At 38.1% G+C, this 27,983-nt stretch overlaps 1 protein-coding gene across 8 annotated transcripts in view; it reads right to left on the bottom strand.

The window, feature by feature from the left end:
• Positions 1–27,983, bottom strand: part of LOC126259460 (golgin subfamily A member 6-like protein 22) — a 426,680-nt gene that overhangs the window by 91,020 nt on the left and 307,677 nt on the right. For 7 of the 8 annotated variants that reach the window (XM_049956315.1, XM_049956307.1, XM_049956321.1 and 4 more), the window contains exons 9-10: positions 18,978–19,155; positions 18,618–18,782 (exon numbers count right to left, since the gene is read on the bottom strand). In XM_049956315.1, coding sequence (XP_049812272.1) covers positions 18,618–18,782; positions 18,978–19,155 — 343 coding nt within the window. The remainder of the gene's footprint in view (positions 1–18,617; positions 18,783–18,977; positions 19,156–27,983) is intronic. The other variant, XM_049956298.1, reaches the window with a different exon arrangement.

The raw sequence follows: 27,983 nt of genomic DNA, 5'->3' as shown, positions 1-27,983 counted from the left end.
CAGGAAATTAGGCTGAGGCATACATAAACAGGAATGCCACCCTATGAATGGTATACTGATGCACAATTAAACACAATTACAAATAAAACAAAGAAAATAAAAAGAACAAAGGTACATGAAGTACCATTTCAAAGAAAGAGGAGGAGGGTGGTAACACTAAGAGAATCAAATGAATCCAAAAAGACAAAGTCGTAGATGAAGTGTAGAATTACAGTGGAGTCAAAGTAAGAAATGGTAACACTAAGATGTGGAGGTGAAAGAGAAACAGGCAGAAACAGTGATAAGACACATTAATGTCCCTCAAGACTATATGTCTACATGTCCCAAGTAATTATTGCAAACATACCTTCTATCTGTAGAATTATATAGAACTGATATGAAAGACTGTGTAAATGATTCACATTGTGCTGTTAGTTACATAATAACTGAGCCAGTTTATTGCTCTATGCTGAAGTCCTGTAAGTGTTAGTTCAAGATAGAATAAACTGAAATAAAATAGTATACAATCATTTTATTATTCAGGACTGCACCTTTTGTGTGGCACCCTGCAGTTGTCATTCAGCAATACCTACAGAGGAGAGGCAAAAGTAAATGCAAAACCTATCAGCATACAGGGAGAGTGATAGTATAGAATCTACAGTTGCAGCTACACCTAGAAAAAGGGGCACACACAATGCAGAGCCCAGCAGGGCCACATTAACACGTGTTTGGGGAGGAGGGGGAGGAGGGGGGAGGGGTTACTGTGATAAGCACTAACTTGAACCAGGAAAGTATGTTGTGACAAGAAGTTCCACACAAAAATCGGGACCGAGCGAGGTGGCGCAGTGGTTAGCACACTGGACTTGCATTCGGGAGGACGACGGTTCAATGCCACGTCCAGCCATCCTGAATTTCCCTGGCCGATTTTCTTCCCCATCCTTCCCTAATCCAATGAGACCAATGACCTCGCAGTTTGGTCTCTTCACCCAAACAATCCAACCCCCAAAAATTGGGACTGGGACCCAGAAACCCCGTTCATGTAGGGTAATCAAGATGTAATGACACCATGTGGTGTTATAAGCCTTTTGCAAGTCAAGAAAAACAGCTATAAAGTGTTGAAGCTGGGCAAAAGCTGACTGGATAGCACCCTCACAGCAGGGCAACTTGTCAGCAGTAGAATGGCCTTGGCAAAAACTGCCTTGGGACAGAGCTGAAAGATCCCAACACTCAAGGTACCAACACAGCCACTGGCTCACCATGTGTTCAAGCAACTTGCAGAAAACATTAGTGAGACTAATTGCTTGACAGCTGTCCATCTTAAGAGTGTGTTTACCCAATTGTTGTACTGGGACAATCACACTTTACCATTGAGGAAGGAACTCATCCTCACTCCAGATACATTTGAAAATAGCAAGGGAGGTATAGGTGTTTGAACATTTGGCTGTAGATGCAGTCTGGCCCTGGATCCATGTCAGAGCAAAGGGCTAGGGCACTGAGAAATTTCACTCACTGAAAGGCGCATTATATGGCTCCAGGTGACATGTAGTGAAAGGTAAGTAAATTTACTCCAACCAGTGTTTGAGGTCACAGAATGCAGGCCTATAATTTTCAGACACAGAGACTTGACCGTAATGCAGAGCAAAATTTTTAGAGACAGTAATAGGGTAAGTATGGACAAACCTACCCTAACCTAACCCCATTCAGGGTGACACCAAGTACACCTGTGGGGGGTGGTCTCCACTGAGGCACTGAACTGTTACCCAAACCTGGGAAAGAGGGGTATGCAGTCCAATGGCAGTAACATACTGTTCACAGCATTCTAGTTTCTGTCATTTTATTTAGTGGTGGACCTGAGCATGGAGCCATTTAAGGGCAATGAGTTGCTCCATTGATGGATGTTGCTTATGGTGTTAGAGAGCGTGTCTGTGATCTCTAATGGCCATGGTGATTCCGGAAGTCCACCAAGATAATGCCTTCCAATGGGGGGATCCTGAAGAACAGGAGACTGCTATGCCTGTTGCTAATACAATGGCAGTGGTTGTGCTCTGGACAGCTGCAACAATACCTACACAGGGTGACAGCAAAGGCAAAGGCATTCCTTTCAGCATTGTTGAAAGTACATATGGTAGACATCTAGGAGTCCAGGAAGGAAATGACTTTCAGAAAATAATCACTGTGACACAGGGCATCATGGACTCTCCAATGGATGGAAGGGGAAAACCAGGGCTGAAAATGGAAAGATTAGTGGTCAAATAAGATCCATACACCACACAGAAAATTGTGGGGGCACTAGTATTCAAGGGACAAAGATTGAGCTCTAGGACAAAAGTTTTGATAGCTTTACTGCAGTCAGTGGTTACAGCTCCACCCCACAAAGTGTTGTGGGCACTTGCGTCACCCAAAATGAGGAATGGTGGGGGGGGGGGGGGGGGGGAGCTGAGAAAGCAGTGTGGACAATACTTCACCACTGAGAGAGAGATTCATATAACAGACGGTAAAATCCATAAATATCCTCACACGAACAGCCACAGCATCCAAGATCATATCAAGTGGCACATGTTAACTGTAGACAGACTCCAGACATGCAAACTCTGCCCAATTCTCTATTACAGTCAACTTGATTCTTAAAATAGCCCTAATGGCCATAGAGTGTAGGGGTTCGGAATGCTGGGATTGAATTTTCCAGAAGGGCCCTGCAGGAAGCTGGGTAAATGCAGACTGCAGGAAGCTGGGTAAATGCAGAATAAATGTCACAGCTCAGCCAGATGGTGAAAAAAACTATTACAGTTCCACTGGAGGATCACTCTATAGTGATAACATACCATTCCCAGTGTTCTTGTTTCTGACATTTTGTTAGGTGGCAGACACAGGCAGGGACCAAGGAGGTAGCTCATGCCCCAGAGCCTGATGCCTCAAGTTCAAAGGATATGGCATTAATACACATTGGTTCTGAAACAGGTTGTGTAGGGCAATTCGGTGCCACAGGGGCAACCAGGAACTCTGCTTCTGGTGCAGAGTTGGTACATGTGGGGTCTGATAGCATGGGGGCCACCGGAACCTTCTTTGTCTTTGAAGTCTTCTTTTTTTCCCTCTTTTTGGATGGTTTTGATGTCCATGTTGGCTTGTCTGCCCTATTTTCCAGGACAGAGGAGGAATGCTAAGTCCTACAACCACTGCCTGGTATACAATTGCATATCAGCAGGATTATGGGAAGGGAGTGTTCTGAAGGACCTCTTTCTAGTGAAGGATGATGAAGAAGGGTGTTGCTTCTCTGGCTGGGGATTGCAGTTTGATGTCCCCAGTGAGTGGGGAGAGGATGCTCCCAAATTGGGTGTTTGGGAAACAGTCAGAGGAGGGGCTCCAACCACCAGGGGAGTGAGTGCACTGGAGTGATCGTGAGGATCCGACCCAGAAGGCACGAAATGTGAGGGTACTTTCGTTAGAGAGGGTGAGCTGTAGCTGTAGCAAATGTCATTATCAGACATACAGGATGTAAATGATAATATTTATTTTTGTTCTCCCACTACTTCAGTCCATCCAGAGTCTTGTGTTCTTGGATTTTATTTTCTCTTTCGAAGATACTACAGCCCAGTGAACAGCAGGAATGGTGCTCTCCCTGCCATTGACACAAATGGAGGAAGGGGCACAAGGAGTGTTTGTATGCAGCTGACATCCGCAAGCCCCACAGATGGGAGTGGTGTTACCATGCACAGATATGTGCCCGAATCTCATGCATTTGAAGCTGCACATGGGAGGGGAGATAAGGTTTCACATCATATTGATACCCCATCACCTTCGCCTTTTCAGGTAACAGACACCATCAAAGGCCGAGATGGAGGCCCTAGTATCAACCCTATTGTCTTTGGTCCCCCCCTGGACATGATGGACAAAATGCACACCATGCCACTTCTAATTGGTATGTAACTTGTCATCAGTACATAAAGGGATTTCAGGGTGGAAGAGAATGCCCTGTACCATATTAAGACAGTTATGGGGGATAACAGTTACATGTATGTCACCCAGCTTGTCACAGGTGAGCAGTGCCATGACTGAGTTAGGGATTCCATTTCAATCAGAAGTGAACCACTTGTCATTTTCAAAATTGCTGTTACTTCCCCAAATGTGCCCTTAAGTCTTCAACAAAGAATAATGGCTTTGTGACCATAAATAAATCCCCTTGGTCCTAGAGCAAACTAAGTATTGTGGAGAGTATATCTGTCTTGACTCTTAGCACTATGTTCCTTCCATGGAGTAGCAAGGGAAGGAATCAATGTGGGGTCATACCTCACTGCACTGTAGTAATTCTTTCGTTCAGGAGAGACTTCTTGGGGAATGGGGAATGTGGTCACCATCCAAAGAAAGTTTATGCCACTTCATTTGTGAATTATCCACCATGATGCCACCCACTCCAAATGTAGGCTCTCCCGATGGGCAGCTCCTCTGGCTGGTTAACCATTGCCCAGAGCCCTGTGCCCCGGCCACAAAGGGAACATACGCGTTGGTATGTGCACGGAGTTTCCAGCTCAGGCACCAATAGTGTGATCCCCCCCCCCCCATCCCCATCCCCCCGCCCACCACCACAACATGATGGCTACTGTGTTGGGTTTTGGTTGTAATACCCTTGCCAGAAAGGAAGGGTTCAAAGGCAGAAAAACACAGAGTATGGAATGCACACCGCAATGGATGACCTTCCCTGCAAGATCTGCATTTCTGTAAAATTTGGAAGAGGAATAGTGGGGAAAACCCAACAATGGGAACCCTATAGTGGAGGATTAGATGTGCAGGAAGAGAAAAAAAATGAGTGACCAAAATCAGTAACCAAATCCAAGCAAGTGCACAAAAAATCCCTTCAATTCAAATTACTGAACTAATAGACCTGCTTGAATCGACACTTTTATACAACTATTTCAAATTTAACAATAAACTCTACAAACGGCCAGCCTGGCAATGAGTTCAAGCCTTTCTGAATTATTAGCTCAAATACTTACAAATAATTTAAAGACAAAATCCTGAATTCCAATCTCCACCTCCTCAAAAATATCATCTACTATTACAGATATGTAAATGATGTCATCATTCTAATCAATGGCACAAAAGATGATATCAATAAGTTGAACCAATTATTCAACAACTCCCATGAAAACATAAAATTCACAGCTGAACGCCAAGTAGGTGGCAGTATAATTTTTTTAGATTTTATCATTAGAGTAAAGAATAACAGACAATAGTTTGAAAATAATTTCAAAACATTCCTAAACTGTTTCCTAGATGTTTTCAATGAAACTTTCCCCCCTCAAGCCTGACTACAAAGAGTGGCCAATAAAATAAATTGGATTACGCCAGGAATAAAAGTTTCTAGTGCCAGGAAAAGACAGCTTCACAATGAGTTAAAGCATAACAAAAATGTAGACTTAGTGAGGTATGTAAAGAGATATAAGAATACATTCAAAAATGTTGTACAGGCAGTAAAAAAATTGGCTAACAACATGTATATTATGAGAAAGTAAATGAAAGGCAAGGGGGGTATCACTAAATCTGACTTGGGAGTAAAGAACAAGTGCCAAGAAATTGTCCACATTAAAATTAAAAATGATGTGATTATAGAGCATTTTCAAATGTCAAACTGTTTCCATGATTTTTTTTGTAAATGTGGTAAAGTCAGAAGTAGATACCACAGCCCACCAGGACAAGGTACATGTCAACTTTGTAAATATAAGAAAAAATGCAAGCCTTAAAGCATTCAAAAGAATTATCCCAAAAGATGTAGAAGATGCTATAGTGTCTTTACAAAACAAGAAATCAGCTGGATGGGATGAAATTCCAACCACTGTAGTCAAGGCTGTTTATAACATCATTTCTCATCCAGTGGCTAAAATTATTAATCAGTCATTTGAGGAAGGATATTTCCTGGATGTGTTAAAATATGCTGCAATAAGACCATTGTTCAAGAAAGGCTCACCAAATGACATGGTAAATTAATGCCCTATTTCCCTGCTCGAAGTTTTTGCTAAGGCGATATTTATTTATTTCAAATTCCATGAATCCATATAGTGATTAATCACAAGGATGTGGAACGAGTCAGTTTTACATCTTTATAGATATACAAACATTAGAGCAAATGACAAGAATGTAGCAATCTGATGTAGCAATCTGCTGATACAAGCTTAAAGGGTGAACTAAAATTAAATAGATACAGTTCAAATAAACACAACATAAACTACTGGAAATAACTTTTGGTACAGAAACAATAAAATTCGCACACTGTCCATCTTAGGCAGCGAAAGCTAACATAGAATAAACACAGACTAGATTATAAATAGTAAATACAATAAAAAAAATTACAAAGATGGTCACTGATTAGGCCTACTCTGCAAGTGCTTACTGAGAGAGTAGAAGGAGTCATCCATAACGTAAATCATTTTTAGACCTTGTATTGTGATCATGGTATGCATTATTGGATGTGAAAAGAGAATGGATATTCTAGACAAAAATCATCAAAGAAAATAAGCACTGACATGTGGTGGTTAATATTTGGAGCTTGTGGAACAGGTTTTTGCAAGAATATCTTGGATGAACACCACTCATGATTCTATTTGCTCTCTTTTGAGCAGTAAAGATATTTTTGGCTATAGGTTTATTACCCCAAGAAATTACACCATATGACATGACAGAATGAAAGTGGTCAAAGTAAGCTCCTTTGATATCATTCATATCACCAACAGTGGTAATTATGCACAGGGCATAATTTGCTACCCTCAGTCTTTTATGAATATCTAGAATATGCCCAGACCAGTTTAACTTGTCATCAGTTATAATGTCCAGAAACTTAAGAGTGGCACAGTGTAATATATTTTGACTGTCACAGTATAAGTTGATTGCTTTATTTTCTTGCAGTGATGTATGGAATCCATTAAATTCAAACCAGTGTAGGACATCTACAAGTACAGCATTATATTTATTTGCTAGTTCACAGATTGATTGACTTTCAAGCATAATAATAGTATCAACAGCAAAAAGAGTAAATTTGCTCCCATTGTTTGTACAGAGTGGTAGATCATTGACAAAGATAAGAAACAGTACAGGACCCAAAATGGATCCTTATGGCACTCCACACCTTAATGAGCCACAGTCAGATGAGACAGGACAGCCATCAAAACCATTTAGTATCACCTGATGCTTCCTATTGTGTAGATATGACTCAATTCATCTACCAGTACTACCACCCAAACCATAAAAACTGGCCTTTAAGAGAATGCTGTGGTCAACACAGTCAAAGGGCTTTGACAAGTTACACAAAATTCCAAAAGTGACATTTTAGTATTTAGAGACTCAAGAATTTCATTTGTGAGAGAGAAAATAGGCTGCTCTGCTGATCTATTCTTTCGGAAGCCAAACTGATTTTTGTTGAGGATGTTGAGTATGTGTGGTGCTCCACAATTCCTTTCTACATTACTTTCTCTAATATTTTTGAGAAGCAACTTGGATGGTAGCTGATCAAATTAGTTTTGTCACCCTTCTTAAAAAGTGGTTTTGCAATAGCATCTTTCTGGGACAATACCTTGCTGCATAGGTTCATTAAAATGTGGCACAGGACTTGACATATAAAATCACTAAAGTGCTTTACAACTTTCAATGAAATGTTGTCAATACCTGTGGAATCGTTGTTTTTTAAGGATTTGATTATACTTCTGACTTCACTAGTGGTGACTGGAGCTATGCAAATTGGGTCTTATATGTCGTGGTCAGCTCTTTGTAATAACTTCATGGTCATATTTAATGAACCCTTACAACCAACATGATCTGCTGCAGTTAAGAAATGATTGTTAAATAAGTTAGAAATTGCTACAGGATTATGTACTACTTTATAATTATGCCAGACTCTCTCTTTATGATATTCTAAAAGGTTTTAATTTTGGTTTTAGAGTTATCAATTTCAGGTATAATATATAAGCTTTTGGATTTGTTTATCAACCTTTTTAAAACTTTACAGTACAGTTTATAATAAGATCTTTTAAGGGATCATTTAACAATCTTAATGAGGCATGTAATTTCTTCTTAATCCTGCAATAAATTTTAATTCCTTCCATAATCCATGGTGTAAGAACTCATTAAATGTACCAGTCCTATTGTTACTATCAGTTAAGAAGTTGACAGTAAAGTTCCTAGCAACTATTAAATTCCTGGATTTGGAAAAAAGTTTTCCCAAAAGCACTTCTAACTTACTCAGAAAAATACAAAATGTCCCTGCTGGAGCTCTGTAAATTGTAAACACTGTAACTGACAGGTTCTTTGCAGTTATTTCAGTCCCACAGACTTCAAAATGCTGATCTGCAGAATATTTGTTTAAATCTAAAGGTTTATAAATGATTTTATTGTCAATACAAATTACAGTACCATCTTTCTCTCACTAGTTCTACAATAATAAGCAGGTAAATTATACCTCTCAAGTTGCAGCCCTTCAATTCCTTTTGTCATATGAAGGATTGTTGCGAAACATCTCTAAAACTTTCTCATAGAAAATGATATTATAGTTAAAGATCAGTTTGGATTTTAAAAGGGGAAAAATACTATAAGTGCTATCAGGGGATTCACTGCAAAGAAAAGCTCTTCTTTAGACAAGGGTAAAATGGTCACAAGTATTTTTTGTGATTTGACCAAAGCTTTTGACTCCGTCAACCACTTACTACATCTACAGAAGTTAGAGAGAGATGGGATCATGGACAGGGCATTGCAGTGGTTCAAATCTTATTTGTTAGAAAGAAAACAGAAAGTTATTCTAAATTCAAATGGAAAAAATTATTCTTTCACTGGAAAAAGATTTGTATAGGGGTCCTGCAGGGCTCAATTTTAGGGCCTTATCTTTTTCTGATGTACGTAAATTATTTACCTTTAAGCACTGATGTTCACTCCATTTTATTCACAGATGACATCTCAGTTTTAATTGAAAATGAAAATTTAGAACAGATTTATGATACTGTGGTAAATATAATGGGAAAACTAGAACTATGGTTTCAGCAAAATGGATTAAAACTCAATGTCACAAAAACACAATTAGTGCAGTTCAGTGCTAAAACATCATCAGCATCTCCCGTAAAAATAAGGCATGGCGATCAGGAAATGACTGAAGCAAGTAATGTAAATCTTCTAGGTCTAAATCTTGTCAAAAATTTAAATTGGAAAGCACATGTAGATTTAATAACAAACAAAGTAAACAGCTTAGTTTATGTGATGAATGACTTATCTGGTTCAACCCTTATTGACACCAGGAAGATAGTCTACCACAGCAACTCTGAAGCTATAATTCAATATGGAATAATTTTCTGGGGAAACTCTATGAACAGTCTGAGTTAATTTACACTTCAAAGGAGAATCATAAGAAACATGCATTTAGTCCAAAAAAGAACATTATAAAAAATACTAACCATTCCTTCTGTGTACATCAACAAAATTTTTATTTTCATATATAAAAATCAAAACTTACTTGACAATTTTCTATCAACCACAATTACAGTACTCGTCACAGACACAGTTTCAAGCTTCCCTCTCATAATTTAAAACTTTATGCTCAGACACCACTGTACATGGGATTAAAAATTTACAATAAATTAAATAACACAAATCTGTTAAATATGGAGTTTGACCCAATAAAAGATTATTATTTAATAAACTAGTGGAAAAAGTAATTATTCAATTGAAGAATTCATGCAGGACAGTTTGGCAATTTGAAAAGAAAAGTAACAATAAAGTTTATGTAGTGTAAATTCATTGTTAATATATTGTATTTGCAAGCTGCAAAATGACCATAAGTGTTATACAGGGTGTTAAAAAAAGGTATGGCCAAACTTTCAGGAAACATTCCTCACACACAAAGAAAGAAAATATGTTATGTGGACATGTGTCCGGAAACGCTTACTTTCCATGTTAGAGCTCATTTTATTACTTCTCTTCAAATCACATTAATCATGGAATGGAAACACACAGCAACAGAACGTACCAGCGTGACTTCAAACACTTTGTTACAGGAAATGTTCAAAATGTCCTCCGTTAGCGAGGATACATGCATCCACCCTCCGTCGCATGGAATTCCTGATGCGTTGATGCAGCCCTGGAGAATGGCGTATTGTATCACAGCCATCCACAATACGAGCACAAAGAGTCTCTACATTTGGTACCGGGGTTGCGTAGACAAGAGCTTTCAAATGCCCCCATAAATGAAAGTCAAGAGGGTTGAGGTCAGGAGAGCGTGGAGGCCATGGAATTGGTCCACCTCTACCAATCCATCGGTCACCGAATCTGTTGTTGAGAAGTGTACGAACACTTTGACTGAAATGTGCAGGAGCTCCATCGTGCATGAACCACATGTTGTGTTGTACTTGTAAAGGCACATGTTCTAGCAGCACAGATAGAGTATCCCGTATGAAATCATGATAACGTGCTCCATTGAGCGTAGGTGGAAGAACATGGGGCCCAATCAAGACATCACCAACAATGCCTCCCCAAACGTTCACAGAAAATCTGCGTTGATGACGTGATTGCACAATTGCGTGAGGATTCTCGTCAGCCCACACATGTTGATTGTGAAAATTTACAATTTGATCACGTTGGAATGAAGCCTCATCCGTAAAGAGAACATTTGCACTGAAATGAGGATTCAAAAATTGTTGGATGAACCATTCGCAGAAGTGTACCCGTGTTGGCTAATCAGCTGCTGATAGTGCCTGCACACGCTGTACATGGTACGGAAACAACTGGTTCTCCCGTAGCACTCTCCATACAGTGACATGGTCAATGTTACCTTGTACAGCAGCAACTTCTCTGACGCTGACATTAGGGTTATCGTCAACTGCACGAAGAATTGCCTCGTCCATTGCAGGTGTCCTCGTCGTTCTAGGTCTTCCCCAGTCGCGAGTCATAGGCTGGAATGTTCCGTGCTCCCTAAGATGCCGATCGTTGCTTCGAACGTCTTCCTGTCGGGACACCTTCGTTCTGGAAATCTGTCTCGATACAAATGTACCGTGCCACGGCTATTGCCCCGTGCTAATCCATACATCAAATGGGCATCTGCCAACTCCACATTTGTAAACATTGCACTGACTGCAAAACCACGTTCGTGATGAACACTAACCTGTTGATGCTACGTACTAGATGCTAGTACTGTAGAGCAATGAGTCGCATGTCAACACAAGCAGCGAAGTCAACATTACCTTCCTTCAATTGGGCCAACTGGTGGTGAATCGAAGAAGTACAGTACATACTGACGAAACTAAAATGAGCTCTAACATGGAAATTAAGCGTTTCCGGACACATGTCCACATAACATCTTTTCTTTATTTGTGTGTGAGGAATGTTTCCCGAAAGTTTGGCCGTACCTTTTTGTAACACCCTGTATATGTTCTGGTTAAATTTTTCATGTACAAAACTTCAGAAATGCATGCTTAAATATGTTAATTATTATAACCATATCTTTTAAAAGTAATTTGATGTGTCTACAGTACAAAAAAATCTATGCTTTGTAATTGTACACTTTGAGACAAATGTACTACATTCTACCTTCTTAACAGAAGCCTAATATAACCATACTACAATCCACAGCTCCTTCTGTCACCCCACAGCCCACAAAATGGCAACATTGTGGTGCATGACCAATAGAGTTATCCAACTACCACTCTCTGAAGATACATGTGAACAAGAAATTGAAATAATAAAACAAACAGCCACTGCAAATGGTTATAACAGTTCCACAGTAGAAACCCTAAAAGACTAAACAGTGGAAAAAAAAAAAAAAAAAAAAAAAAAAAAAAAAAAAAAAAAAAAGCAAGCAAGCAACATCGTCCATACAATCCCATTACTAGGTAATATTTCCATTACTAGGTAATATTTCATATCAGATTGCCAATGTATTCAAACAAAAAGCCATAAACATATTCCTTACTATAGACAAAAAGGTTAGACAGAAGCTACCTAACAACAGCAGCACACAAAGGCCATACATGTGGATAGTTTGAGATTAGATTCAAAGAACACATAGATGCACCAAAAAAACAAAACATACCACACATCAGCAATAGCCACCCACCAGCATGAAACAAAACACCATGTTAACAATACAAGTATCAGCATTCCACACACCCAACCTACAGCCAGAAAACTAGACATCCTTGAAACACTCCAAATATACAAACACCAAACACAAAAACCGGAATCCATCTTAAGCGACAAAAATGACAATATCTAAAACAGTATCATCTCTGTTTTCAGCAACTGCCTACGTTATTAAATTTGCAATGTACACACACACACACACACACACACACACACACACACAAAAATCACACCAACTGCTTGTGATCCCTGTCAGCTTGAAACTATATGTGAATCAATTAATGGTACAAATTGTACATCTATCTGCAATTTTAAGGCATTAACCAATGTATTACCCCAATCTTTAGTCAGTTATTATGTGTAATAAAAATGTAATCTTAAGAATTCCCTTATTTGGAAAGTTTGCTGCCATCCAATCACTCCTTCCATTCTCTCTCTCCTCCTCTTTCTCTTCCTCTTCCTTTTCCTCTGCCTCCAGCCTTTCATTTCTATATATGAATCCCAACTGAAATTGTTATTTATGTATAATTTTACCACTGTAGCCAACATAATTATTGTGTTTAAACTTAGCAACATGTCACCTGATTATACAAATGAGTATGAAGTTTAAACTATATAAACTTGACAAAATCGGATGTATATACCACCTGAAATAATTATTGCAACACACGTATTCAACACCTCAAAACAAAGATCTCCAAAATCCTTTAAAACTTATTCTGTAATAATGTGGTTATGATGCATATTCTTTATACTTTGTGATAATGTTTCTATTCTGTAATAATGTGGTTATGATGCATATTCTTTATACTTTGTGATAATGTTTCTCTTTTGATACATCCACCTAACAGCTTAGAGACACCACCTTTGTTTACAAACATGACAGTACAAATGTGATGTGTGACAACAGTGCAAGGAACCTGTGACCACTGGAAGTATTCTATTTTACTTATTTCATTTTTACCATCAGATACAAGTTAGTTTTTTGTCAAAAAGCCCAAAACCATGTTCTGAAATAGTGTTCACATGTATGTCATACTAACAAATGTAAATCCACCTGATGTTGGAGGTTTAAACCTTTGAAATGCATCATGGCCATAAATAAACAGTGACTGGTGACACTAAACTTGTTGTTTCATTTGAGTCATTAACAGTCATGGTAAAGCCTAACCTAAACTGTTCACATTTAAAGTAAATTCAAGAATGATCAACACCAAGAAGACTATCCAATGGAATGGCAGAGTAGGAGGGGAGAAGAGGGGAGAGGAGTGGATGGGAGGGGAGGGGAGGGGAGGGGAGGGAGGGGGAGTGTAATTAGTAGAAGTGTCAATTCAATGCACCTGTCAACCTGACCCTCTCGGATTTCTTTCAGACTTGATGCATTCAGTGACCCAGATAATAGATGGAAAAATGCCAATGTACAGGTGTGTTACAACTGTGAAGAAAGTTATAGGTCTGGAAATTTGGGATTTGTGCTAAATTTACATGTGTATGTCACAACATAAATGACTGTAATTCTGGTTCTAATTCAGTTACAGCAATAAAAATGGTACCATTGGAAAGCTAACGAATAGACCTTTACAATGATATGCCACATGGCAAGTTTCTGAGAATATTCATACTAAAGATCACTGACCTTGACCTTTGACCATAAGTATCTCAAAACACCCCATCTTCAATTTTTTTTGAAAAAAGTATATTTAATTGCTCCAGTATGTTACTATAAATATGGTAAATATCGAGATAGCACACCAAAGGCATCATGCACAAGAAATTATTTTGTCAACTTAAGTACATCATCAACATGCAGTAAGCAGCTATGTATCCAGTTTTTTCTATAACACCAGCCAATAGCAAAAACTGAAAAAACTAGCCTCTGTGTTGGAGCACACTTATGTGGCACAACCGGAAAAAGAAGAATGTGAAAATGGAGAAAGTGGAATTATCATCCAGCTGAAAGATAAGTTTCACAATTCAGACCGTATGTGCAATGAAACACAAGTTCTAACTGTACTTCCAAAGAGCTGGAGTAAAAGGAAAACTATGAAAGAATTTTCTGCTTCAGATTACATGGTGCGGAGAGCAAAACAGTTAGTAGGAGAACATGGTATGTTGTGACACCAAGTCCAAAGCCAGGTAAGACATTATGTGAGAAAACTGTTCAGTGTGTACGTGATTTTTACTGTGATCATGACGTGAGCCATATGATGCCAGGAAGAAAAGACTTTGTGTCTGTGAAAGAAAATGGAATTACAGTATATAAACAAAAGCAGCTAGTGTTCCACAATCTTAAGGAACTGTATGCATATTTCAAGATTAATACCTAGATATAAATACTGGATTCTCCAAAAGTTGTGAGTTGCGGCCAAAGCACTGTGTTCTTGCCAATGCCAGTGGAACCCATGCTGTTTGTGTGTGTGTCTTGCAAGTGAATTTCAAGTTCATGATTGAAGGTTGTAAACTTAAAGCACTGACAAAGAGTGAAGAATACACATTACCACAATACAAGTACTGTGTAGCATTTGGTACATGTAATCCTGCACTACCAGCCTGTTTCTTAGATTTATGTCCCTATTGTCCAGGTGTGACAAGACTAACTGATTATCTGTATGGTCTGTTTGGTAAGAACTGCATTGACGAAATTGCATATAAGTGTTGGTTAACTACAGGCAGGGTAGTTCTAGAGGCTATAACAAAATCAACAGATGATTTCATTGAGGTGTCTGCATCTAGGTTACAACAGCTCCTACCACACTCATTTATCTCCCAGCAGCAGTCACATTCCTGTAAAATCATTAAAGAAGGTCTCAAAGTAAATGAGTTTCTTGTTCTTTGTGACTTTGCAGAAAATTACTCCTTCACCATTCAGGATGAGGTACAAGGAGTCCACTAGAATAATTCACAGGCTACAATTCACCCATTTGTTCCTTGCTACAGAGACTCAAGCACTAATCAAACATGACATGTATCATACGTGGAAATATCTGACTGCCTTCAGCATGATGCAGTGTGAGTTTATTCTTTCCATACAAATTTCACCAATTTCTTAAAATGTCAGTTTTCAAATCCAAAGCACATTTATTGCTTTTCAGATGGATGTGCTGCCCAATACAAAAACAGAAAGAACTTTATGAATCTGTCCTACCATCAAGAAGATTTTGATGTTACAGCAGACTGGCATGTTTTTGCTACAGCGCATGGTAAAGGACCTTGTTATGGAGTAGCAGGGACCGTAAAGAGATTAGCAAGACTTGCCAGCCTCACGTGACCTTACGAAAATCATATTTTGACATCACAACAGTTGTTTGAGTGGTGCAAGGAAAATATTCCTCCATGTGTCTTCCATTATACATCGGTTTCCCATCATGATGAAGATACAGCCAAGCTGAAACAACATTTCAAAAATACAAGGACGATTCCAGGTAACCATAAGCTTCATTGTGTAAATCCTGTTAACGAAGGTTTAGTAAAGACAAAGACATATTCTGCTTCTTTAGTGAGTAAGGAAGAGTCAGTGATTGCTATGGTGAATAAAATGCTGTTAACAAATATACGTGGATTTTTTGCCTGTTTGTATTACAGTTGTGGTGGGTTGAATATGTCTTACAAACATATGAAGAAACAGATGAAGTAAAGGTCAACTTCTTGTATCCACATGGACCATCTCCATCATTTGTGTTTCCTGCCAAACCAGACACTTGTATCATCAGAAAATGTGACATTATCACAAGAGTGGATCCAGTGACACCAACTGGAAGGAAATACAATCTCCCTGCATCAGATTTGGCGAACATTAACAATTTAGTTGGAGAATTGTGAGGAGAGATCTAATAACTTTTCATTGCCTTTTCATTACAGCTGTAACGTAAATAATGTAATGTAATGTAAATAATTCATAATACCACTATAATAATGTAAACCATATTTTTGTACAATATTACTTATGGCTTGTACTTTATCATAAGTTGTGTTTCATATATGTGTGTTACCTTCTTCATTTCAGTAGTGTATTGATGCTGACAAAATAATTTTTTGTGCATGATGCCTTTGGTGTGCCATCTTGATATTTACCATATTTATAGTAACATACTGGAGCAATCAAATATATTTTTTTTTTTTCAAAAAAATTGAAGATGGGATGTTTTCAGATATTCAAGGTCAAAGGTCAAGGTATACCTTTAGTATGAAAATTCTCAGAAACTTGCCATGTAGCATATCTATGTAAAGGTCTATGCATTAGTTTTCCAATGGTACTATTTTCATTGCTGTAGCTGAATTAGAACCAGAATTACAGTCATTTTTGTTGTGACAGATGCATGTAAATTTCGCACTAATTCCAAACTTTATTTGTGCTGTTGCTGTAATGTCCTGCGGTGGCAAAGCATGTTCTGAGAAAAGAGATGTGAGCCTCCTGGGGAAGTGGAGGGGAAAGGTGTGATCAAGTGTGACTACATTGTGAAAATGGGTAATGCAGTGTAAATTTTTGACGTCATAATTAACAGTGCAGCTCATACATGAGTATGGCTCATATGCAGGCCAATGCGGTAGTAAGTTCAGAATGTTATTGCAGAAGAATAATTCATGGAGAAAATTACACAAAAGTGGCATCTCATGATTATCTTTACTTTGCCCTTCTAGTATCACTTCTTGTTACTAACCAGTTGGAAAATTTGATTACAGTTCTTCAACTTGCCAGCTTGAGATATCTCATTTATGGTTTCGTGAAGCATGAAGTCTTAATATCTGCAATTACTGTAGATCTGCACAAGGAATCAGTCCACTTCTCAGTAAAATAATTTGGTAAAAAAACATGGAGAACTGCTTGACTGAACTTTTAAACCATTATTCTCATTTGTTCACTTCATAAAAACTCAAAAATTATGTTATCCATCAAAGACCAATATGAGTTGTTAGATGAGCTAGTTGACCTCTTCATCCATTTCCTGACATGGTTGTGAAATGCTCAAGTTTTGTAAATTCTTTTCAGCAATTGGTGTCCCAAAGCTTTTATGTATTTGATTTTTGACTCTAGTGTCGTCTTCACCATTTTTTCGATTTTTAACTGCTTCTTTCCTTTTTAGTTATACTTTTGGAAGATTAATATTGATTATACAATATTTCTGTGTTTGGTTTATTCCTTACTTTGTTTAAGTAAAACTAATCATAACTTGGTTCATTTGTGCATTACTTTTAACTTCTCATTATAACATAATTAGATGACTTCTTTGGCCAGGCTCTGAAGTACAGTCACAAGGTATTTTTCTGATGTGTGAGGATAATGTAAATAGTTTGGTGCTATCCAAAGTAAATTTACTTAATTAATATACATATTTTTAAATGAACAGGAAAGGAAATCAAAATATCAATTTCTCTACAAAGTCGAATCTGAATTATTTAAAATAAACATGTGAATCAGATAAGGAGTTCTAAAGCTATGGTATTCTGTTAAGTGTCTTAAATGTGTTTGGACAAGGAAATGAATTACTTAAACATTAATTTGATTTAATCAGGGAGGTATAACAACAGTGGATGTAGCCCCTGTTTCTCACACTGAAAATAAGTTTATTGTGTGGTACCTCTCTCTGCAATTCTAATAAAGCCAGTCCGTATCCCTGTAGAGTAGTAGGAGCCAATTTATTACATCTTTGTTAAACAAAATCTCCTCAGGAATTAGTGACCCAAATGCTTTGTGTCTTTTGGTCGCTAGTGGCTTGCATTGGAATATTAAATGTAGACCTTTTTTGAAGTTCCATAGTCAGTCATTCAACAGTGAAACACAGTTAGTGTATTTTAATGAAGTATAAATGTACATGTAAAAAATTCCAATTCCTAATATTTCCAGAAATGAAACACTGACTTGACTGTCTTTGTGAATGATAGCGCACAGTTATTGTAAATGGATTAATTAACAAAATGCCTCTCTAAACAATTCATTCTATAGATAAGAAACTGCACAATTAAAGTCAGCTGTAAGTAAATTTAACTAGTAGGATGGTACACATAAGTGGAGAGGTTACAAGTTCATAACTATCAATTATTTAACCAAACCTTAATATAACTAAGGCTTACTTTTCTATGAAGACTCCAACGCATTCTTTGCACAAAGTTATGAATTATTTTGTTAGTCAATGACTGATATAAAATTGTCTCATATTCAGGCAAATTGTACAAGGTGCCAGTTTTTCATGACAGGGTGTTTTGTCTCATCACAGGATAGGAATAAACACTGCAGTATAAAAAAAGGGTTCAAATATCACAGTTTCAAAAATGCTATTAATTTTCATGTTAGATGTGAAGTTACTCCTAAACATTTACTTGAATAACTGTAATTCAGTTATGATTGTATTGGAAAGTTGCCCAAATATTAAGTTGGATTTCAGGTCTGGATCATTCCTTGTAAGTTGTTAAAGAACACACAAACTGACAAACATAAATATAAATCTCCTCTACCAGTCTCGAATTATGGAAACATTCTGAGAGCCTACATCAAAGGAATGCTGTTGACAACTGATGTTGATTTAAGAGCAGTTACGAACCTAGCTGTTGCTGATATTTTTCTTTAAGACTTTCCATCCTTTCATCTGCATCACGTTGCATCTGTTCCTTTACTAACTCAAGAGTAGCTCTTGTTGAACTTATTTGTAACTGCCAGTTCTGCTCCACTTGTTGTACCCTCCGTTCTGCTTCCTCATTTAAATGTTCTAAATGAGAAAATAGAGGATAGCTTACTGAAACTTACTTCTATCAATTAACGACATTTATTTCATCAATTACATCAGTTAAAACACAACAACTAAAGAAACATGATTTTGTTTCTTTAGATTTCTGGTACACGTTAATCTATAATACCTGAAAAATAGAAATACTTTCAGTATTAATTTTAAAATGATACATACCAATTTCCTTCTCATGCTTTTCTGTCAGTTTTTCCATTTGTTCCTGGTATGCCATATCAATTTTGTCCAATTTTCTACGAAGGTCGAAGATATCTCTATCTGCATTTGTTCGGGTTTTTTCTATTTCCTTCTGGTAATATTGTTCCTTTTCTGCTAGATTTGATCTCAATTGTTCAATCTGTATTATAAACAAATAACTTCATTAGAAGTGTACTTCATAACAAGAAGTTAGGTTTATCTGCTCATGAAAATGTATTTTCAGTTCCTGTTTGTACAAAAAATCCTCACTATTTAAATTACATTAGGCATGTGAACACCTTTCCTGTCTACAAATAACATAGGTTGCTGTAACTTCAGAGGCTAATTTGTATATGAAGGATATGAAAAATCAGCAACAAAAGATATATCAGCGATTGTATAGCACATGGAATTTAGTGAGCAATAAAACTTGTTGACACTTGCTAGTGGATTAGTTACCTGCTTTACATTTCTCCACATGCATACATTGATTTAAAGTTCACTAGTTTCAATCTCTCTCACCTTTTCTTAACCATCACAGTAAAACACACACACACACACACACACACACACACACAAGATTTTTTTTAGCTGTACACCTCACTCCTTTCTGTGCCACACTAAGACTGAGTGACAGACTGTACATTTGTAGTGATATGAAACGAACAATCACATAGTCTCAGTCAAAGGCAAAACAAGTGGCAGCCACTGATTCATGGTCAGAATATGTGGGAAATCAGTTTGCAAATAAAATTGCTTGCAAAACGCATCCTAGAATATTACTCAAGTGTTTGGTACTAAAGTGGGGATATTGAACATATTCATGGAAGGGCAGCAAAAATGGACACAGTCTCTTGACCCATGGGAGAGTGTTATGGAGATGCTGAAGAAACTGAACTGGCAGAAGCTTGAAGATAAGATGCACACTGCCCCAAGAAAGCCTACTTACAAAGTTTAATGAACCAGCTTTTGGTGATGGATCTATGAATATATAACCCTCTACATATGCTCCTGTAGGGACTGCAAGAACAAGCTTACTCTAATTACAGCATGCACAGAGGCATTTAAACAGTCATTCTTCGTGCACATGTGAATGGAATAAGAGGAAGCCCTAATAACTTGCACAATGGGAAGGAGCCTATGCCATGCACTTCTCAGTGGTTTTCAGAGTATGGATGTAAATGTAGATGTAAATCATTTCTCCTTCACGTGCTATATCTACATATGTTACCGCTGTTTTCAAATTGTGATTGACTGCTCACAACGAACTTCTCATGGTGGTAAACGTATTGTCTACAAGAGGCTCTATAGTAAACACCACATATATCCCCATTAGAAGGATCATGATTACTATGATCATTATACAATAAGGACTTACTGAATGAGGCAGTGCACCTCTTAAGACATTCAGGAGAACGTAGTTGCTCTGTCTTCCCATCCTGATTTGTGTTTTCTGTGGTTTTCCTAGATTACTGAGGCAAATGTCAGAATGGTCCGTAATCTGGGCCATAGCCAGCCATCTGACCTATCATCGTAAATTACATCCTCATAAAGCAAAATACATATGCTATGTGCTTTTCATTTTGGCATATCGATCTGCATTGTTTTGCCTTCAAAAATCCTATGTTATTGTGAGTTGATCTTGGATGAAAGAAGACAAATAAATAAATAAAGATACTTACATGCAACAAATACTTTTTTCCTCAGTGACAAGTTACTCCAGAATATGATGTCATAAAACAGTAGTGAATGAAAACAGAAAAAAGCAAGTCAACTTTTGGATATTTTCATCCCCAAAATCTAATGTTATATGAAAATTTGCAGAACTTAAATGTTTAAGATGATCTTTAAAATGTGGCTTCTAATTCAATTTCTTATAAATATAAACTATCAAGAATTTTGAATATTCTGTTTAAAAGATTATCTGTTCTGGGAAGTTAATTGGCAGGGTAGTTTGATTTGTGTGGTTCTTTTACATTAAAAAAATGTGGTTTTCACTGATTAATAGCAGTTTGTCTCTTCTCACTCGGTGAATTAATTTGTGTGTGTGTATGTGTGTGCGTGTGTGTGTGTGTGTGCGCGCATGAGTGTGACTGCCTGGTATGTCACTAGTCATTATTAGGGCCACAATTTTTAGATGCAAAAATGTTACAAGAAAGGAGCAAAATGGAGGTGTCACTTAAAAAAAAAAACTAAATAAATAAATAATGCTAAAGACAGTGCCAGTTTCAAATGATAAAATTTGTTATGGATTGTATGTATGTCATTAACTAACACCTGACTCAAAAGAATTCACTAAAGAATCAAAAAGTACAATGAAAAATATCACTAAACACACTGACATTCATTCAGAATACTGTTGCAGAAATAAAAGTTTTTTTTTTGTGAATCTGCATTTATGATTACTCAGAAAAAACCTATAAATAGGACAGCAATGCACTCCTCACTGGACACGTCAAGTGTGTATTTTGTTTTTAAACAGTAATCAACATTCTTGCTGTTGCTATATCCTCCCATCAGGGTATTTGGATAAGTTTTTCTTGAGCATCTGCCACATTTATCAAAACAGAACAGTGGGTTTCTTTTTCAAAAGACTCCTCCTCCAGTTTTTCATGGCTGTTGCGAGGAAGCATAAAATTCATCTTGCAGTTCTAGTTTAATTAATAGTTCTTTAATCTCTCTTACTGCAGAAGAATCATGTGGCAAAGCACCTAAATTCTGCATACAGCCTCAAAATTTTTACACATAAACACTGCAACTTTCAGTCACAGATGAGTATTCCTTTTTTAAGGCACCACAAAGTCAATGAATAGTGTACATAATGCACATTATGTGTTTTGAGTTACAGAACACAGACTTGAGTTTGGAAAATGTAAGTAACATTTAAGAAGCTTGATCTGTGATCCCTAGCCTCACTTGTTCATACATGTATTTTACCCATTTGACCACAAATGCACTGTGAAACTTTGCATCACAGTGGTGTCACCTGCTTCCTCAAGAAAGCAGCTTGATTAAAGCATAAGTTCCACTTGTTATTCATTCAGGAGTTCCATTAAAATATTCAGTACAAATCAGTACTCCAGTCAGTGGTTCTAGTTAGAATAAAATACAATGTATCGTTACTTATACTCATTTGATTTCTGACACTTTTTCTTCATATGGAAGCTGGAGCAAGTGTGGATCATAATTAAAGGCTCTGAGCTGGAGCCACCCAAAATACATATTAAAATACGTTCCAAACAATGGAAAATCCAGGGTGGAATATAACAATATTATGAAAAGGAAAGTTGCTACTCGCCATATAGTAGAGTGTTGAGTTGCAGATAGGCACAACAAAAAGTACAGTTTACATCCCAACTTTGCAACTGAAATGTTGCTGCATGGCGATAAAGATTTTCTGGATTGTGTCGTCTTTGGTGATGAATCGACATTTCACTTAAGTAAGAATGTGAACACAAGTTATGAGCACATCTGGGGGTCAACAAATCTGCATGAGATGGTATAGCTGGAGAGAGACTAAGCTGAATTTTTTTGTGCCATATCCCTGCAGAAAGTTTATGAGGAGCCTTTCGTTTTCAGTTAAGCAACTATAACTGGCATTTCTTATCTTGATGCTCTAAATTATGGCTCTTTTCCTCAACTGGAAGAAGCTGAACCACAAAACTTTATTTGGCAGCGGGATGGTGCACCTCCACATTAACATAATTCAGTGCGAAATTGGTTAAACGACATTTTACCTTAACGCTGGATTTGCTGCAAGGGGCCGAATGCCAGAGCTTGTTTTGCATGACTTCCACATTAACACGCGAGCTGACTCAACACAACTTTTACATTTGGGGATTCATAATGGATCTTGTGTATGTGTCTCTGCTACCCATTGAGCCACCTGACTTTAGAAACAGCATTGTTGCAACAATTATACCAGAGCCACTGATCAAGGTTTGGGAAGAACTCCCATACCAACTCAATGTCAAATAAATGGTGGTCACATTGAACACTCGTAAGAAAAACTGTTTCTGCTGCTCTTTCATTTGATGTACTATTTATAAATGTAAGTTGAATGTAATAAATGCTTCAGAGCCGTAGAACCCGTACTTTCATTTTGAAATGCCGTGTACATTTCTCAGTAATATATTAAAGAAATTAAATTATGAGGATGCATTTAGAATCTTTCCTATATGAATCTGTGAAATGACAGTCAAAGTTTTTGGAACTGTTGATATCAACTGATGTTTTGAAAATGTAGTAGTTTAGGCCACGCCTTGAAATGACGGTCAAACTCTATGTTGCAGAGGCTTGAGGGGTTAGCTTATAAAGAGCACAGTTCTATGGGCGTCTCGAAAGCTTGGTCGTTCCAGCCTAGCTGTCCTATGTCATGTATACAACACAAGCAGAACTAGGTAGATGCCATATTAGGTTTGTTGAAGCCCATATTTGGTGGGTTTTACACAAGGTTTTATATTATAAGTCACGTTCTATGAATAAATGATGTTTCAGAACACTAGCACACAGAGGATCTCTTCAAAACATGCTGTTATTCGTACAAATAGTTGTAAGATAATTGTGGAAAACATCCTATTGGTAGTTAACGGATTTTTTTAGAATTTTTAGTTGTTTTGATATTATAACTTGTGTGTTATGAAAGTATCCTGTTTCAAGGCAATGGCGAATTGAACATATCAAAAACACATTGATACAATTTGTTATTGTTAAATGTGCCAGTTAATGATATTTTGGCATTTAGGGCATCGCACAATATAAGATACCTAAGCTAGTGAAATCATGGTACTATAATGGATATAGGTTGTAACATACCCTTTTATTTATCCGCTCGTTCGGGATCTGAATAGCAGCCCAAAATTAGATAATTGATTAATGTGACCGTGTACCTAATGGGCTGGCAATCGGATTGGACTGCTCAGGGGATGTTACATTCCGTATTGTCCTTCGCAAATACTGTAATAAGTACTGTTTGGTGGTAAGAAGGACACAACACAGTTTCACAAACAAGATCTATATTCTTAGCAAAAGCGCAAAATAAGGAGACAGCCACTGCCTTCGTCAATACACTGTTAATGACGGCTAATCTCATCACAGGTTTCTTTAGTTATTCTTAATCGTCACACACAACATCCAATCACTGTAATCCAAGTAATGCCGGCGTGGTAGACGCGGAAGTTCAATAGCGGCACTCAATATCACTGAAATCACTCTGTAATTAAACTTTCTCACTTTCCCGTATAATACTAACACAAAGGGGTTAAACCGCGGTGATGGCCACTCCCTTTGTTGATAATTTACATTAATTCAACTGCTGGCTTCTGCACAGCTCTGCCCGCCTCGCGGGAACCTACCACACCCTGACTTCAGCACATCTCTACACTAACTGCTCTCCGCCCAGTTCTTCCCACCTCGCGGGAATCTACCCAAGCCGCATTCGGCACTCCGGTGAATCCCCTCTAGCTCTTGCGCCCTGCACACACTACCCGATAGTTGCCCTGTCGACCTGTGTGAGCGCAAACTTAGCAGTAAGGGCCTGCGGACCCCTTACATCCCCGCCCTCAAAAACTTCTTTTGAACCGCAGGCGAAAAAGAATTGGCAAGGGATTTAAAAACATGGTTACATTTGAACAGTACATAGAATACAAATAATTAATGGATTTACAATTTATCAAAATATTCCTGGACTCCGGTAGTGGGCTGTCTCCACAATAGTTTCTACAAAAAGGTTATTACATCACATAAATGGCATTGTCCAAAATTACAATTTTTCATCTCAACCAGCAATAGTCCCCTGTAGTCCAATATCAAATGAAAACACACACAGCATATATACTCAAAAATTCATTACCTAAATACAGAACATATGCATTATTACTACAACATAGTTATTACAAGTTTTATATTCATTCTGAGACAATCTTCGACACGAAATATGCAACTCTAATTGTAATACATCACAAAGCACTAATGTAAATAAACCCTTTCCTCTTTCAATTGTCCATTTTACAGCTAATTGTCCTAACCATGTCCTAGCAGGTTTATTCGGGTCCTTATAGCCCTCACTTTTGACCAGACCTCACCTGGAGTGTCCGGTTTTTCGATTCCTCCGCCTCTTCCTCGGAAATCAGACGAATGATTAATATGAATCCTTGGGTCATTACTCCCTTCTCTGTTTCGATCATGAGCTTGCTTGTATTTCTGTGATTTAATAGACTCCAATTGGTCCAGTATCTTCATTAAGGCCTCTCTACCTTTAATTAGGCTCCTGGATACGGTTCCTTGCCTTTTCTGATTCAATCTTCTTTTTATCACAGATACCATTACGTTGTCACTCAGGGGTTGTTCCAAAATCTCATTCCATTTCCACAAATGTTTGGCAAATTCTTCCGACGTTCCTTTCCAATTACTAAGTGGTCTGCATCGTAGTGGGTCCTCAAGTGCTGCACACTGACGACTTTTGGGCCAGCATTTCTCCAATAATCCTCCTCCAAACTGATCATAACTAGTAGTCCCTTTCTTCCTTTTGACTTCACAATTGAAAGCCTCACTTTCGATTGCAACCCACTGGTCATCTTCTTCTCGCCGCACGGTTATAGCATTTCTCGGATTGACTGCCAATTGGTTTTGCTTCTCTCCTATCCCCTCAACCACATCGTTGCATTGTTTCTGCATATGCGTCACCTCGGTGCTCTTTTCTCCCAATTTGGTTTTAGTTTCTTCAACCTCGTCCTCTATCTTCTCTGTTAACTTTTCTTCCATCTTCTCCCCGTCTCCCTGGACCTGGTCTATATTTTTCTGTAGCTTACTCTCTCTCTCATCGACGTTCATCTTCAATCGTTCTGGTAACTCCTGCATTTCCTTCTTCAGATTACATTCCATTTTTGTGTACGATGTTTTGATCTCTTGTAAATCTTCCTTTAGTGATTCTCTCGTTTCTTGTGAACTCTTCTTAAATAATTCTCCAGTTTTTCGGAATTCTTCTTTTAATGATTCTCCGAATTTTCGTACTATTTCTTCCCTTTCTTGTAAACCCTTCTCTAATGATTCTCTGGGTTCTTGTGAACTCTTCTTTATCAAGTCTATCAACATCGACCACTTATCTTCATTCTCTGAAACTGGACTAGCTCTCATCGCTTGTCCCGGTGTTTCGGGATAATTAGTTGAATGTGCTGATGGGCTTCCTAATGACAATCCACAATCACTAATTCCTGAATCATTTCTGTCTTCCTGTCCTATTCCTTTCCCTTCAACTACTGCCTCACAGACCTGCTTATCTTCAAAAGACATTTTTGGTTTATATTTAATGCCCAGGCAAGTAATACAAAATAACCTTCAATAACCCAAAACACTCCTAATTACCATGAAACTAATCAAACAGTACCTGCAGTCCTTTCAGTTAACTCCCAAAATGATACTACATGCATGAGTACCGAACATCACAACTCTCAAAAACCAAAATTTCCAATACCATTTTCACATACACAATTCATGTAAAAATGTTTCACAACAAGATAATCACAACACTCATAAATCTATAAATGCAAAATTACCCCAAAACAATTACCATTTATACAGTGCAGTGTGCATAGGTAAGCATGCTAGACTTCAGAGTATGCTTCGCAACTTTTCTGAAATTACTGCAATTGAGCACTTTTCCTAACGTAAATATCATTTAAAAACTGTTTATTCATCGTGAATATTGCACACTGCAATTTACTGTTATTTTAACCCGTCGTCTTCACTCACCAACCGACGTTACCGCGACTCGCGATGTTTTGACGTTTGAGGTGGGTGTGGCTGTTCCGCCGCTGGAGCTCGCATGAAGTTGAAGATCAGCTGCAAGGCAACGTAGTTCCCCGTCGGCCGCTCCGTGGTGCTGCAGGCGGGCGTAGTTTGTAGTTTGGCCGCTAGATGCCGGGACTGCGCTCGGTATCTCGAAGTCGCGTCGCTCGCCGTGATGCTGTGTGAAATCACCTCGCGGATCGAAGCTCTTTGGTGCAACTGCTACGCGGCTGCGTGACGTCATTCACTAATTGCGTCGCCGCAATACCTTGTCGTCAGCATAACAGTTTACGGGTCCCCACGAAATCGTCCGATTTTCACCGTTCAAAAAGCAATTTCGGTCAACATTTTACCACAAAACACCTTTCTAACAACTTGTATGACGAAATCTTAGCTCGTTTTGCTATTTTACTGTTCACACGTGTCTTTCTTTAGTGTCCACTTTTCACAGTTTTTCGCGCGGATTTTCGCATTTGCACTTTACAACACAGTTTAATGATGCTATTGTTCTATTTAATATAGCAAGAAAAACAGTTTAGTCACAATCGTGCGATATTATTACTTTGTATTGCTCAAAAATGCACCGTTCCTTATCGCAATTTTAACGTTCATGCACTGTCCCGATTCCACATTGAAAAATTAGTTTTCTGGCGTTAAACAAGGTAAATTACCTATTGTTCATTACGACTCGTCCAAAAATTGCACTTGTCCTGTCACGGTCGCCAAGGGTGTAACATACCCTTTTATTTATCCGCTCGTTCGGGATCTGAATAGCAGCCCAAAATTAGATAATTGATTAATGTGACCGTGTACCTAATGGGCTGGCAATCGGATTGGACTGCTCAGGGGATGTTACATTCCGTATTGTCCTTCGCAAATACTGTAATAAGTACTGTTTGGTGGTAAGAAGACTTCAGCACATCTCTACACTAACTGCTCTCCGCCCAGTTCTTCCCGCCTCGCGGGAATCTACCCAAGCCGCATTCGGCACTCCGGTGAATCCCCTCTAGCTCTCGCGCCCTGCACACACTACCCGATAGTTGCCCTGTCGACCTGTGTGAGCGCAAACTTAGCAGTAAGGGCCTGCGGACCCCTTACAAGGTGTGGATTGTGGAGTTATGCAATTCAAATTCAGAGATTTGCCTCCTGCTCCTTACAATTTCTTTTACTCACTTTTACATTTTTTAAGACATCTGCAGACTT

This window comes from Schistocerca nitens, chromosome 1, assembly GCF_023898315.1.
Source record: "Schistocerca nitens isolate TAMUIC-IGC-003100 chromosome 1, iqSchNite1.1, whole genome shotgun sequence".
NCBI classification, from domain to species: Eukaryota; Metazoa; Arthropoda; class Insecta; order Orthoptera; family Acrididae; genus Schistocerca; species Schistocerca nitens.
Note: the sequence above shows the minus strand (reverse complement) of the source record. Positions and strands in the feature narration are given on the sequence as shown.